This window comes from Mustela lutreola, chromosome 7, assembly GCF_030435805.1.
Source record: "Mustela lutreola isolate mMusLut2 chromosome 7, mMusLut2.pri, whole genome shotgun sequence".
In the NCBI taxonomy this organism is placed as follows: domain Eukaryota; kingdom Metazoa; phylum Chordata; class Mammalia; order Carnivora; family Mustelidae; genus Mustela; species Mustela lutreola.
Window position 1 is genome coordinate 33,421,715 of NC_081296.1, and position 15,545 is coordinate 33,437,259.

At 39.5% G+C, this 15,545-nt stretch overlaps 1 protein-coding gene across 4 annotated transcripts in view; it reads right to left on the reverse strand.

Moving 5' to 3' along the window:
• OCA2 (OCA2 melanosomal transmembrane protein) overlaps window positions 1–15,545 on the reverse strand; it is a 455,591-nt gene that overhangs the window by 373,894 nt on the left and 66,152 nt on the right. For all 4 annotated transcript variants that reach the window (XM_059180248.1, XM_059180246.1, XM_059180245.1 and 1 more), the window contains 2 exons: window positions 11,735–11,833; window positions 5,020–5,202 (listed from right to left, as the gene is read on the reverse strand). In XM_059180248.1, coding sequence (XP_059036231.1) covers window positions 5,020–5,202; window positions 11,735–11,833 — 282 coding nt within the window. The remainder of the gene's footprint in view (window positions 1–5,019; window positions 5,203–11,734; window positions 11,834–15,545) is intronic.

Sequence of the window (15,545 nt, forward strand, 5' to 3'; positions counted from 1 at the left end):
GATCTTTTCAAAACGGTAAAGTCTTATTTTGCATTCTCTTAGATTTAATGATTTGATGAATAAGCATTTCACATTTCCAAATTGTAATTTAACAGCCCCTATTTTCTTTATTTAATTTTATCTTTTCAGTGTTCCAAGATCCATTGTTTATGCACCACACCCAGTGCTCCATACAATACATGCCCTCCTTAATACCCATCACCAGGCTCATCTGTTCCCCCCACCCTTCTCCCCTCCAAAATCTTCAGAATCCACAGGCTCCCATACTTCATCTCCCCCTCCTATTTACCCCAATTCACAATTCATTTTTCCTTTCCTTCTCCTAATGTCCTCCATGTTAGTCCTTATGCTCCATAAGTAAGTGAAACAATATGATAATTGACTCTTTCTGCTTGTTTTCCTTCACTTAGCATAATTTCCTCCAGTCCCCTCCAAGTTGATACAGAAGTTGGGTATTCATCCTTTCTGTGTAATATTCCATTGTTGATTTGGACCATATCTTCTTTATCCATTCATTTGTTGAAGGGCATCTTGGTTCTTTCCACAGTCTGGCAATTGTGGCAATTGCTGCCATGAACATTGGGATATAGATGGCCCTTCTTTTCACTATATTTGTATCTTTGGGGTAAATACCAAGTAGTGCAATTGCAGGGTCATAGGGTAGCTCTATTTTTAATTTTTTGAGGAACCTCCACCTGTTTTCCAAAGTGACTGCACCAACTTGTCTTCCCACCAACAGTGTAAGAGGGGCCCCCTTGCTCCATATCCTCTCCAACACTTGTTGATTATTGTGTGTTAATTTTGGCCATTCTAACTGGTGCAACGTAGTATCTCAATGTGGTTTTTATTTTAATTTCTCTGATGCAACAGCCCTATTTAAATGGGAATCAAAGCTGGAGGTATCAGAATCCCAGATTTCAAGATATACTATAAAACTATAGTGATCAAAACAATATGGTACTAGCACAAAAACAGATACATAGATTAATGAAACAGAAGAGAGACTACAGAATAAACCCATGCTTATCTGGTCAATTAATCTACAACAAAAGATGCAAGAATATACAATAGGGGAAAAAAAACAGTCTCTTCAATATATGGTGCTGGAAAAACTGGACAGCTACATGTAGAAGAATAAACCTGGACTACTCTTCTGACACAATACATAAAAATAAGCTCAAAATGGATTAAAGACCTAAATGTGAGATGTGAAACCCTAAAACTCCTAGGCAATAATTTCTTTGACATTGGTCATCGTAACATTTTTCTAGATATGTTTCCTAAGGAAAGTGAAACAGAGCCAAAATAAACTACTGGGACTACATCAAACTAAAGACACAATCAACAAAACAAAAGGCAACATACTGAAAGGGAAAAGACATTTGCAAATGATACAACTGATAAAGTTTTAATATCCAAAATATAGGAAAAACTTACATAACTCAACACACACACACATACACACACATCCAATTTAAAAAATGGGCAGAAGATTTGAATAGATGTCCTCCAAAGAGGGCATACAGTTGGCCAACAGACACATCAAAAGATGTGAAAAAATTAATGAATACTGTTATGCTGAAAATAAATAAATTTAATTTAAAAAAAAAAAAGATGTTCAACATCACTCATCATCAGGAAACACAAATTAAAACCACAATGAGATATCACCTAACCCAGTGGCTAAAATAAAAAAGAGAAGAAGTAAGAAGAGTTGGTAAGGATGTGGAGAAAAAGGAACCTTCAAGCACTAATGGTAGAAATGTAAATAGGTATAGCCATTGTGGAAAATGGTATGGAGATCCTCAAAAAAATTAAAAATAGAAATACCATATGATCCAGTAATTGCACTACTGGGTATTTACCAAAAGAAAGCAAAAACATTAATTCAGTTTGCTTTACTACCAAAAAAAAAAGCATTAATTCAAAATGATATATGCGCCCTTTTGTTTATTTTAATAATATTTACAATAACCAAGATATGGATGAAGCCCAAGTGTCCGACAGATAAATGGATAAGGAATATGTGGGGAGGTGAACCATGAGAGACTATGGACTCTGAAAAACAATCTGAGGGGTTTGCAGTGGCAGGGGGGTGGGAGGTTGGGGTACCAGGTGGTGGGTATTATAGAGGGCACGGATTGCATGGAGCACTGGGTGTGGTGAAAAAATAATGAATACTGTTAAGCTGAAAATAAATAAAAAATAAATTAAAAAAAAATAATATGTGGGTGTGGGGGGTGTTTACATTTACATATAATGAAATATTACTCAGCCATAAAAAAGGACAAGATCTTGCCATCTGTGACAACATGGATGGTTTTAGAAGGTATTATGCTAAGTGAAATAAGTCAAACAGAGAAAGACAAATAACAAATGATTTCATTCATATACGGAATCTAAAAAACAAAACAAATGAATAAACAAACAGAAAGCAGACTGAAACCTATAAATACAGAGAATAACTAATGGTTGCCAGAGGGAGGGAGGTAGAGGGATGGGCAAAATGGGTGAGAAGGAGTGGGAGATACAGTCTTCTAGTTACAGAATGTACAAAACATGGGAATAAAAGGTACAGCATAGAGAATATAGTCTGGTATTTCAAGAGCGTTCCATGGTGACAAATGGTAATACACTTGAAGACAGCATAACATATACATTTGTTGAAACACTGTGTTGTATATCTGAAATTAATGTACCATCCTATGTCAATTATACTCAAAAAGAGTAACAAATAAATGGGAATCAAAATGATACTTCTTTTTTAAAGCATGAGACATTGATTTAGCTATCCTAAACACAAATTGTTTTCTACATAATGGCCATATACAGCAAAGCTGACAACCCAAAATATGTTTTACAAGTTTCCCAATGACCATACATGGTATGTTTTAAACTGTTAAAAAGAATGACATTGGGGTGCCTGGGTGGCTCAGTGGGTTAAGCCGCTGCCTTCGGCTCAGGTCATGATCTCAGGGTCCTGGGATCGGGTCCCGCATTGGGCTCTCTGCTTGGCAGGGAGCCTGCTTCCCTATCTCTCTCTCTCTCTCTCTGGCTGCCTCTCCGTCTACTTGTGATTTCTCTCTGTCAAATTAATAAAATAAAAAATCTTAAAAAAAAAAAAAAAAGAATGACATTAAGTCTTTTAGTTCAGTGGCAAGCTCAATGCAACTATTCCATGAATCCTAGAAGATAAAGCAACTACAGAAAGTAAAGTCCCAAATGTACTCGGTTTAATTTCTCCATGGTGTGGGACAGTTGAAGTACCTGGCATCTTCTCAAGCTGTGAACCAATCAGTTACGGCAGGGTGTTAATAGTGTCAGAGCTCACCATCCTGGTGGTCCTTAGGGCCAGATCCCTATTTACACACTTTCACACAATTTACTGAATTTCATAGCAGACTCTGTGGCCAAATATTTGTCACATTTATGCAGGCAGCTGAGATCAGCAATCATGAAAAAACAATGCATGGCTGGGAAACATGTTGGGAAACACAATCTCCATAGTCAAGAACAGGTGGAGGATACAAGCTGCATGCCCCCAGGCAAAATCCTTATCCTCCCTGAAGTCCCTTCCTTCATCTACCTCTCAAGATTGATAGAAGGGTCAATAGAACAATGAGAGTGGGCCTCTCAGCATACAAACAGGTGCAATTTGGGCATGCAGATAGCTACATTTCTAATCAGGTCTACAAACAGTTTCAGAAAAGACAGGTACCCTAATGTAGACAAATAATAATACTATTATTTGATAGCTACAAATTGTCTTCTCACCTATGCATGAGCTTTCCCACAGACCATCTTAGTAGAAGCCCATGCAAGGCTGTGTAGTGAGGGAAACAGAAAGAGACAAGGAGATAGTTGAATGGATGTGTCTGCCTCTGCTGGTGCCTCAGCTACCTCAGAGCATATCTGGAATGGGGATCTGATAGTCCTGGTCCCCAAGCCTTATTCTGTTCTTAGAGATGCCACTTTCAAATATGTGTCTCTCAACAAAACCTTTCTTTAAGTAAATGTACCTATAAAGCCCAGTAGACAAAGCAGGGAGAGAGCAAAAGTGCTCCAGTTCTGGCTAGACCATTCTCATGGTCCGACATAATGCCCTCAGTGTTCCCACATACATGCATGCCTAAGCCCTCCTCTGTGTGTGCAAGCATAGCCTTTCTACCACCACTACCAGAAACCCCCTTTCTCACAGCCTCAGGGTCCCAACTCACACCAGGCTGGACAGCAGTTTCCTGAAGGATGAGCCCTGGCACTAGAGCCAACCCTTCTAATAACATGTTTCATCACCAACTACCAGGGATAATATCAGTTTTTAAAACACCATGGTGGGGGGACACCTGGGTAGCTCAGTCAGTCAAGTGTCTGCCTTTAGATCAGGCCATGATCCTGGGGTCCTGGGATCGAGTCCTGCATCAGGATCTCTGTTCAGCAGGGACTCTGCTTCTCCCTCTACTTGCTGCTCCCCCTCCCTGTACTCTCTCTCTCTCTCTCTCTCTCTCTGTCAAATTAATTAATTAATTAATTAATTATTTTAATAAATGAATAGATACATATAAAGATAGAGATAGATAGATGATGGGTATAGATAAATGATAAGCTTAGATAGATAGATAGATAGATAGATAGAATGAACAAACCCCACAGGAACTGCTAAAGTGAACTGATTCCATCTACAAACGAGGTCATGCCATGAAGAACCCCCGCAACACAAACTAGAAGGAGTGTAGATAGATAAATGTTAGTCATTTATGTCTGTAATCGGGCTGTCCTGTAGCCCTACAGGTCCCATGCTGATTAGCAGTGCTTCCTTACGTATCTTCTAGGGCCTGGAGAAGATGTAGATAACCTTTCAGGAAAAGAACAGCCTGGCCAAATGTGAAAACCCTTCTTCCTCAACTTCATTCTGCTGGTTGGGAAGGATGCAGTGAGGCTGAGAACCGCCCCCAGCCCATCCCAGGGATGCTCTGTGCAACCATCACCCTGTGCCAGTGCCAGCACTCGAAGTCTTCCTACCTCAGCTTCAAAAGACGGAACCTGATATGAGCACTGTCCAGAGGTTTCCCCTTCTCTTGGGATCCAGAGGAACCAGCCAAGTCTTTGATCAGCAGGGATCCTCCCTCCCCCTCAGCTGAGCTGTTTCTCCAAGATTCTTCAGCAGTGATGAAATCTGGGTGGCAAATAGGCATGCGCCATGACCTGGAAAGCAAGTCTTTGTGGTTATTTTCACAGAAATAGTAGCATCTCTAAAATAAGATTTCATTTCAGTGGTAAGTCTGAAATGTGAAACCAATTCTGGTTTTTAAAAGGACCACAGACATTTTAGTGCTGTCATACTGGTGGGACTTGGTCTTTCTTGACATCACAGAGCATTTAGCTTAAGGAAAATCATTTGAGGTCATGCATATGACCTCAAATAAAAACATTAGTTTGTTCTGAGTTCGGAACTTTCCAATAAAGCTGTTTCTGGCTCAGACCAACTCCAGTTCATTTCAGTATTTGCTTTCTCTTTGATTGTGCTGGAGTTCTCAATACCTAGTTGTCACACTTTTCTTGAAGGAGAATGAGTGGTATATGCCTACAGTTGTCTTTCCATAATAGAGCTATAGGGAAGATGGTCTACCTGGCTTTTCCATTCAACCTATACATGAGCATGAGCAAGAGTGGAGAACATCAGTGCTGGACTCGATGGGCCCAAGAACGGAATCTCTCTCTAGAAGGATGATTCAAAAGGCATCACAAACTTCTCAAAATGACATGTGGACACATCCATTTACTTTTAGTTGAATCTCTGGGCTTCTGAACAAACCTTCAGTTCAGATACACTTGACTCTAGTGAAGTTGCACTAAAGCCTAGTATTTTCATGTATTGCCAGGAATATTCATGGGATAACCACACTGACATAATGGGCTGTGATCTTAGAAACCAATGATGCCTCTCAAGCCCAACTAGCTCAACAGGTGTAACTGCTTTCAAACTGGTTTACAATAAGAAAAAAAAATAGTCTTATTCATAAAGAGAAGCCCAAAGATGGAAATTAGGCTATGTGAAACTAATGTGTAGCAATAACAAATGAATGCTGACCGTGCTGCAAACTAATCAATATTGAAAATAAAGAGTTTTGTGACTGGGAAATACTTACATGTAAGGAATGATTATCAGGACTCCCTCAACTGGTGAACAAATACAACTGTAACAAAAACTGAAACCAAGGAAACTTCTTTTAGAAGTGTCCAGAAGAAAGCTAACGCCAGTGTAACTAGAACAATGCTGTGCAATAGAACTTTCTGTGGCAATGGGCATCTTCTCTGTCCTCTCCAGCACGGTAGTCACACATGCTCATTGGCCACTTGAAGTGTGTAACTGAAGAACTGAATTTTTAACCTTACTTAATTTTAATTAATTTAACTTTGAATAATGCCTGTGACAAGTAGCTACTAGGCTGGTCAGTGCAGGTACACAGCCTGCACCGACCTTTATACCATCAGCTGCACATTCCTGCCCTCAAAACCTTGAAAGGAAGAAAACCTGACCCATGTTCTGTTCCTCTGTAGTGGTTTTTGGTATGAGGCACTTGGAGTTACTCTTAGAAAATATGTTGTAAGCCCTAACGAGTGACTGTGGAAGCAGATGGAACAGCAGCAGAGTTCTTGTTCTCGAGCTATTGAACGCAATGGTGGGATAAGAGCGGGACCCCATAATCCCTGGGGGTAGAGCATAAGTTAGGAGCTAGGAAAGAATGTAACCCCCAGTCTCCTCTTTCTGCACCTGGCAATTGTCAGCCCATACAACCCACTCCTCCCTTATCCCATGACTGACTCCCTGCATGCCTTTGCACATGGGAAAATGCAAATTTGCTTCAAGATATTTGCCATCCCTTTGTACTTCTTACAGTTTCTTTTTATTTATCTATTTTCAGCATAACAGCATTCATTATTTTTGCCCTTTGTACTTCTTTCCCACACTTGGAGGCATCTGTCCTTGCATTTCTGACATAAATAAATAAATGAGCAAATAAATAAATAAATGGTATGTGCAGGACTCAGCTGCTGCTGCTCTCCATTGCAGAGGCAGCCCTGCACAACCGCTCAGATTGGTGTCCGAGAACTTTATTTCAGTGTGCAACGACAAGGAACAGCTTGGCATCCCAGGTCATGTTTCTGTGCTCCAGTGCCCAGGACAAATGCTTACACATTATGCTTTTCCAATGAAACATGAGTTCTTTTAGTTTTTAATTTTTCAGTGTAACAGAATTCATTGTTTATGCACCACATGCAATGCTCCATACAATATGTGCCCTCCACAGTACCCACCACCTGGCTCCCCCAAACTCCCACACCCCGTCCCTTCAAAACCCTCAGACTGTTTTTCAGAGGCCATAGTCTCTCATCTCCCCTTCCAATTTCCCCCAACTCCCTTCTCCTCTCATTCTCCCCATGTCCTCCATGTTATTTGTTATGCTCCACAAATAAGTGAAACCATATGATAATTGACTCTCTCTGCTTGACTTATTTCACTCAGCATAATCTCTTCCAGTCCTGTCCATGTTACTACAAAAGTTGAGTATTCATCCTTTCTGATGGAGACATAATACTCCATAGTGTATATGGACCCCATCTTCCTTATCCATTCATCCCTTGAAGGGCACCTTGGTTCTTTCCACAATTTGGCAACCGTGGCCATTGCTGCTATAAACATTGGGGTACAGATGGTCCTTCTTTTCACTACATCTGCATTGGGCTAAATACCCAGGAGTGCAATTGCAGGGTCATAGGGAAGCTCTGTTTTTAATTTCTTGAGAGAATTCCACACTGTTCTCCAAAGTGGCTGCACCAACCTTCCCACCACCAGTGTAAGAGGGTTCTCCTTTCTCCACATCCTCTCTAACACACGTTGTTTCCTGTCTTGCTAATTTTGGCCATTCTAACTGGTGTAAGGTGGTATCTCAATGTGGTTTTCATTTGAATCTCCCTGATGGCTAGTGATGATGAACATTTTTTCATGTATCTGATAGCCATTTGTATGTCTTCATTGGAAAACTTTCTGTTCATATCTTCTGCCCATTTTTTGATATGATTATCTGTTTTGTGTGTGTTGAGTTTGGGGAGTTCTTGAGCAATCTATACTTTTAATGCCAGGCTGATCAAAATTCCACTGGTATTTTTCAAAGAGCTGGAGCAAATAATCCTAAAATTTGTATGGAATCAGAAGAGACTCCGAATTGTTAAGGAAATGTTGAAAGAGGAAAACAAAACTGGTGGCATCACGTTGCTGATGCCACCTTGGTGGCATGCCACCATGCCACCATGTAGCTTTACTACAAAGCTGTGATCACCAAGACAGCATGGTATTCATAAAAACAGGCACATAGACCAGTGGAACAGAGAGACAGGATAGGGACTCTCAACTCTATGGTCAAATAATCTTCGACAAAGCAGGAAAAAAATATACAGTGGAAAAAAGTCTATTTCAATAAATGGTGCTGGGAAAATTGGACAGCTATATGTAGAAGAATGAAACTCAACCATTCTCTTACACCGTAAACAAAGATAAACTCAAAAACCTCAACGTGAGACAGGAATCCCTCAGAATCCTAGAGGAGAACATAGGTAGTAACCTCTTCGATAACAGCCACAGCAACTTCTTTCAAGATATGTCTCCAAAGGCAAAGGAAACAAAAGCAAAAATGAACTTTTGGGACTTCATCAAGATCAAAAGCTTCTGTACAGCAAAGGAAATAGTCAACAAAACAAAGGGGCAACCCACGGAATGGGAGAAGATATTTGCAAATGACAGTACAGACAAAAGGCTGACATCCAGGATCTATAAAGAACTTCTCAAACTCAACACACACAAAACAGATAATCCTATCAAAAAATGGCCAAAATACATGAACAGACACATCTCCAAAGAAGATATACAAATGGCTATCAGACACATGAAAAAATGTTCATCATCGCTAGCCATCAGGGAGATTCAAATGAAAACCACATTGAGATACCACCTTACACCAGTTAGAATGGCCAAAATTAGCAAGACAAGAAACAACATGTGTTAGAGAGGATGTGGAGAAAGGAGAACCCTCTTACACTGGTGGTGGGAAGGTTGGTGCAGCCACTTTGGAGAACAGTGTGGAATTCTCTCAAGAAATTAAAAACAGAGCTTCCCTATGACCCTGCAATTGCACTCCTGGGTATTTAGCCCAATGCAGATGTAGTGAAAAGAAGGACCATCTGTACCCCAATGTTTATAGCAGCAATGGCCATGGTTGCCAAATTGTGGAAAGAACCAAGGTGCCCTTCAAGGGATGAATGGATAAGGAAGATGGGGTCCATATACACTATGGAGTATTATGTCTCCATCAGAAAGGATGAATACTCAACTTTTGTAGTAACATGGACAGGACTGGAAGAGATTATGCTGAGTGAAATAAGTCAAGCAGAGAGAGTCAATTATCATATGGTTTCACTTATTTGTGGAGCATAACAAATAACATGGAGGACATGGGGAGAATGAGAGGAGAAGGGAGCTGAGGGAAATTGGGAGGGGAGGTGAACCATGAGAGACTATGGCCTCTGAAAAACAGTCTGAGGGTTTTGAAGAGGCGGGGTGTGGTGGGTTGGGGGAACCAGGTGGTGGGTATTGGGGAGGGCACATATTGCATGGAGCACTGTGTGTGGTGCAAAAACAATGAATACTGTTACGCTGAAAAGAAATTAAAAAAAAAAAAAAAACCTCAATCTTTATCTCAAAAGAAAAAAAAGTATAGATTGCTCTAGGCAGTATAGATATTTTAACAATGTTTATTCTTCCGATCCAAGAGCATGGAATGGTCTTCCATCTTTTTGTGTCTTCTTCAATTTCTTTCAAGAGTGTTCTGTAGTTCCTCGAGTACAGATCCTTTACCTCTTTGGTTAGGTTTATTCCCAGGTATCTTGTGGTTCTTGGTGCTATAGTAAATGGAATCGATTCTCTAATTTCCCTTTATGTGTTTTCATTGTTAGTGTATAAGAAAGCAACTGATTTTTGTACATTGACTTTGTATCCTGCCACTTTACTGAATTGTTGCATGAGTTCTAGTAGTTTGGGGGTGGAGTCATTTTGTTTTTCCATATAAAGTATCATGTCATCTGTGAAGAGAGAGAGTTTGACTTCTTCATTGCCAATTTGGATACCTTTTATTTCTCTTTGTTGTCTGATTGCTATTGCTAGGACTTCTAATACTATGTTGAACAAGAGTGGTGAGAGTGGGCATCCTTGTCGTGTTCCTGATCTCAACGGGAAGGCTGTCAGCTTTTTCCCAATGAGGATGATATTTGTTGTGGGTTTTTCATGGTTTATCAAGTAATTCAAATGAAAGAAGTAAAGGAATTGATGTTTTAAGTGTTTGTTTTTAAAGTTATGTATTAGGAGAAATGGAGAAAAAATAAGTTATCCTCCTGGTTGCAGGGGCTGTGCTGGACACTAGGATGTGAGACGAAGAAAAGGTAGGCTGGTAGGCATAACTATGGAACATAAGGCATGTTCTAAAGTATGGGTAAGAGTGTGGTATTTAAGAGCACAGAAGAATTGACTCTTGATGGATTTGGGAGGGGAACCAATGGTGACATTTGAGCCCCTCTGAGTGAGACTTCCCTGGAGAGCAATAAGGGGAGGAAGTTTGTCTAGTCAATGGCCTTAGTGGGAACTTTTGCAGGAAGACACAACTTGTCATCAGGAATCTCCCGGAGGGAGCCAGACTGTCCCTACACTGGGAGGTGATTAAACCCATATTCTTTCACCCTATCTAAATGGAGTGAGTCTTCAGCAACTGAGCCTAGAAATCCACATTGCATACAAGTACCCCCAAAAATTCTGATACACTCTATAAAGTATGAAGTCCCCCCCACAATGTTTGCAGACAGGGCTGAAAAGAGGGTGGGCAACTCCTTAGAGGATGGGAGGGAGGGAGGTGTAGGTAACACAGCAGCCTGCCTGCTGATGCAGGTGCATGGGGTCAGGCGACAGGAAAGGAAGGGTCTGTCACAAAGCCACCAAGTTTGCAATGTGTGGGATGTGAGGGGATACTGAGCAGGCAGTTCAGGCTTCCAGAAAGTTTGTCTGCAAAAAGAAAAAGAGATGAGCTTGGATACCTGGATCAGGGCCCTTTATCCTAGGGGACAGAGTTATCCTCCAGATCAGCTCTGATCAGAGAGTCCAGAACAATCCTATCTGTCCCCAGTAGGACCTTCAAACTTGCAGGAAGTGGAGGTTCCTCTTAAATCATACATTTTCAATCTCATCGCTAAACATTTGAGACAGATAATCCTTTGTGGTGGAGAAGTGTCCTGTGTTTTGCAAGATGTTAAGCAGCATCCCTGCCCCTTACCCTTAAATGCCAGTAGTACCCCTGCTCCAGCAGTTACAACAAAAAATAACTCTGGACTGTGTCTTCCTCACCCAGCTCAGAATCTCTGGCCTGGTAAGATGGCCCATCAGAGCTGTGTACATGCATGAATGTGTACACGTGTTATTTAAGGGAACAGAGATATGCTCAAGGAAATTCACAAGCTATAGACTACAACTACTAGAATCATGAATGTATGCTACATTGAACTGACAAGGATCTGGCAGAGACCAAACAATATGTCAGGTGAAAATTCACATCTCGGGGAGAAATTCTCCAACATAAATGCCAAGGGCAATGCTCAGAGATTTCTTATTTTACAAGTGGGTTGGGGGGAAACTCACCTTTTCTCTTGTGAGGAATTTCTCAGCAAAGGGGTGTTTTCTGTAAAATAGGGGTCTTTTGACCTGGAACTGAAGAACTGAGGTAAAGAAGAGTGAGACCTGAAAGACACAGTGAAGGAAAAAGGATCACCAACACAAAAATGGTGGAAGTGTTCACTGGTAATTGGGGCTATATCCAAGAACATGCCTGAAATTCAGTGATAAATTTTACATAAGTTATAACTGAATTGTAAAAAGCTATAGTTTAAAAGAGACCATTAGAAACAACTCTCCTAAAAAAAAAAAAAGAAAGAAAGAAAGAAAGAAAGAAAAGGGAAGAAAAAAAGAAACAACTCTCCTCGCCAGCATAAACCAGGTTGGCAATGCAAAACAGAAACACATAAGAAACCAGACACTGTAGGAGTAATACTTTCAGGCTTTGCAATTCCATGCAGAACTTTTCATGGAGAAAACTGTTCAAAGTCTGATGGGCCTTTCTATACTCGGAAAATTCTACTTCCTAAGATCACAGTATTTAAATATCATACATTTAAAATATCCTACTGGAAAAAAAAAAAAATCCTACTGGCTCCCCATTGAAGACCAGCAAAACTCAGCACCCACGGGGTCAAAATGAAATGATAAAATGGCAATGATGGATCTCTCATGGGGATGGAAGCCACAAGTGAAACAAAGCAAAGCTTCACACTATAGGGACACCCCCTCCACTGGGCTGGCCTGCACTAGAGGAAGGGCTACCATAAACTTATCCAAATCAGGAGCTCAAGAGAGCACAAGAGAGCCCACAAACATATATGGTCCTCATTCAAGGACACATGATGTTTAAAAGCAACCAGCTTTTCATGAAAAGCTGCAGTAATAATTTTCATTATTAACTGTTGGGAATATGTCATTTTACACACAAATACATTGCCTTTCCTAAAGGATCCCAGGCCACACAGAGCTGCTGTCGATGCCGTGAAACACTCACCAGGGACAATAACAGTAAAGGCAGAGAAAGGGAAAAAAATATATTTCCACCCTCTTTCTCCTTTCATTCCAGCATGCACCTGTGACAACAGACAATAAGACACTGGTCTCATGGGTGGATAAAACCAGGGCCCTGAGCTGTGCCCAACCACACCTACCATTCCACACCAGAGCCTGGAAGGGAGTCTGTCTTGGGCCACCAATGTGTTCTCTGAGTACACCTCTGGGCAGCCCTGCATACTTTACTGGGGAACACAGATAAGAGAGGACTCTGTCTTCAGGAGCTTAAATAGCCAGGAAGAAGAGCACAGCAGAGAACAAGGTATAGAATAGATGCCCTAACTAGCACACATGAGAGCAAAGATGGAAGACGAATTCCACTTGAGTGATTTAATAATTTATACACTTTAACTGTTAGCTGTTCAAAGTGATTTAAACAATTAGTTGGGTTTTAAATTTTTCATGTCTCATAACTGTAAATGAAGAAGGGCCTTAGGCACATTTAGATAAATGTCTCAATGAGTCAACTAATAACCAGTGTTTTCCATTACTCCCTGAGGTGGTCTGTTAGATAGCATTCCTGGGAAAGGTGACTGTTACCGAGACCTCACTCACATTATTTAACCACTCTGAGCTTCCATTTTCTCAGCTGTATAATGTGGATTAAAAGGAAAAACTCACTAAAGTGAGTCACACTAAATTAGGAGAATAAATGGTAAGCATAGTTTCAATTCAATTCAATTATTTCTATAACACTGTGAGCCTCTTATGAATGGCTGCCATGATATTTCCATCTTGTTTTATCGGGTACCTTGACTGGTACCCTGTTCAATGTCAGTGCTTAAACACTTAATGAATTCGTTTAATCCCAGTAATCATAGCTTATTTGCATGAGTTGCCTTTTTGACTCCATGAAACAGTTTTGTAAATCATTATCAGATCAATAATGTGCTCAGAAATACCACCTACCCTCTGAAGAGCAGAGCATGTTCAAGAGAGTGGAGGTGCCATTGCTCCTTAGAAAGCATTATCCACAGGCTCTCAGCAAAGCTCATGGCAGTGCCACATTGTGCAATGCTGAGAATTCACCTTATGGCCACGAAGGAAAAAAATCAAAAATGGGGAAAAGTCAAAAGTACATTTTATTTTCTCTGAGGTGAACACATCTGGAAGATATGAGAGAAACCCTCTCGGGAGATATAAAAGCCCTTTCTGGAGAAATAAAAGAACTAAAATCTAACCAAGTTGAAATCAAAAAAGCTATTAATGAGGTACAATCAAAAATGGAGGCTCTCACTGCTAGGATAAATGAGGCAGAAGAAAGAATTAGTGATATAGAAGACCAAATGACAGAGAATAAAGAAGCTGAGCAAAAGAGGGACAGATGGCTGATTTCATTTTTTAACATTTCTTTTTTTTTTTTTTTTTTTTTTTTTTTTTTTTTTTTTTTTTTTTTTTATTTTTTATTTTTTATAAACATATATTTTTTATATACATTTCTATTGCACTTTGTTCACACACAGTATTTTATAATTGTAGTTAAGTATATAGGAAGTAGTTTCTAAGTTTTTTAATATTTAGTTATGATTCTAAAGAGCCAAAAATAAAATTAGTTTTGCTGGGAAATTTCCCAAAGGCTTCAGGCTATTCCAAATTTAAATTTAATTTTACATTGTCCAGGCATTATTTTCCATTGTTCCCAGTCCATTTCATTTTTGGAAAGAAGGGAGGCTCAGAGAGGGCTTCAGACCAAGTTACTTCACAGGATCCCTGCCCTTCTGTTCTGGAAGACAGAAAACTCACAAACTGCATATAGAAAAGATTCAGGATTACCCAAGAAACGTATTTCACAGTGATTTTTCTTTCTGACTTAATTAAGGTAAAAAATATTAATGAGATCTATATTATCCCTGAACTTTTTTCCTTCTGAAAAAAAAAATCTCATTGACATTTCTCTGACTTCATATCTAAGCCCAGGTTGTTGTCAAAATTCACAAAATTCAAGTGTCTATTTTCCTAGTGTCTCAACAACTCTGTGTATACATGTGTAAAATTCATATATGCCTGTAAACTTATAAGCAGGCAATACTTATTTGGATAATTTGGAAACTACAGAAGAGAATAACGGATAAAATTATTATATATAATTCTGTATTTCAAAGATACAAGCTTATCTATAGATGGTTACCAGAGGGGAGGTGGGTGGGGGATGGGTGAAATAGGTGATGGAGATTAAGGGGTGCCCTTGTCATGAGGAGCACCAGGTGTTGTGTGGAAGTGTTGAATTACTATATTGAGAATATTACAATGTTTGTTAACTAAGTGGAATTTAAGTAAAGAGCTAAAAAATAAAAAATAAAGAACTTCCTTTCAATCTTTAGTTTTCTACATATAAATGAATAGTTTTAAAGTAGCACTTGATGTTATATGCAACTAACAAATTGTTGAACACTACTTCTAAAACTAATGATGTACTATATGTTGGCTAATTGAACATAATAAAAAAAATAATAAAGTCATCCTCAAATATGAGTTTCCAGACATACATTCAAACAAATAAGTTGCTTTGTTCTCTAATTGTTTAACTTAGATAAGTCATTAACATTTCTGTGTTATTAAATGTTATTCTACAATATTCATATTCCCTTACGTGGATCCCCATATTAAGCATAACCATTCTCTGCTATTGGAAATTTAGGGAATTTCTACTTCTTTACTAATATAAATAACAAACATTATGAAAGTCCTAGTAGATAAGTCTTTGTATGTGCCTCCAAAAGTTTCCTAGGACAGAATCCTAGAAGTGGAGTCACTGGGCAAGAAGTATCTTGGTGCTTATGGT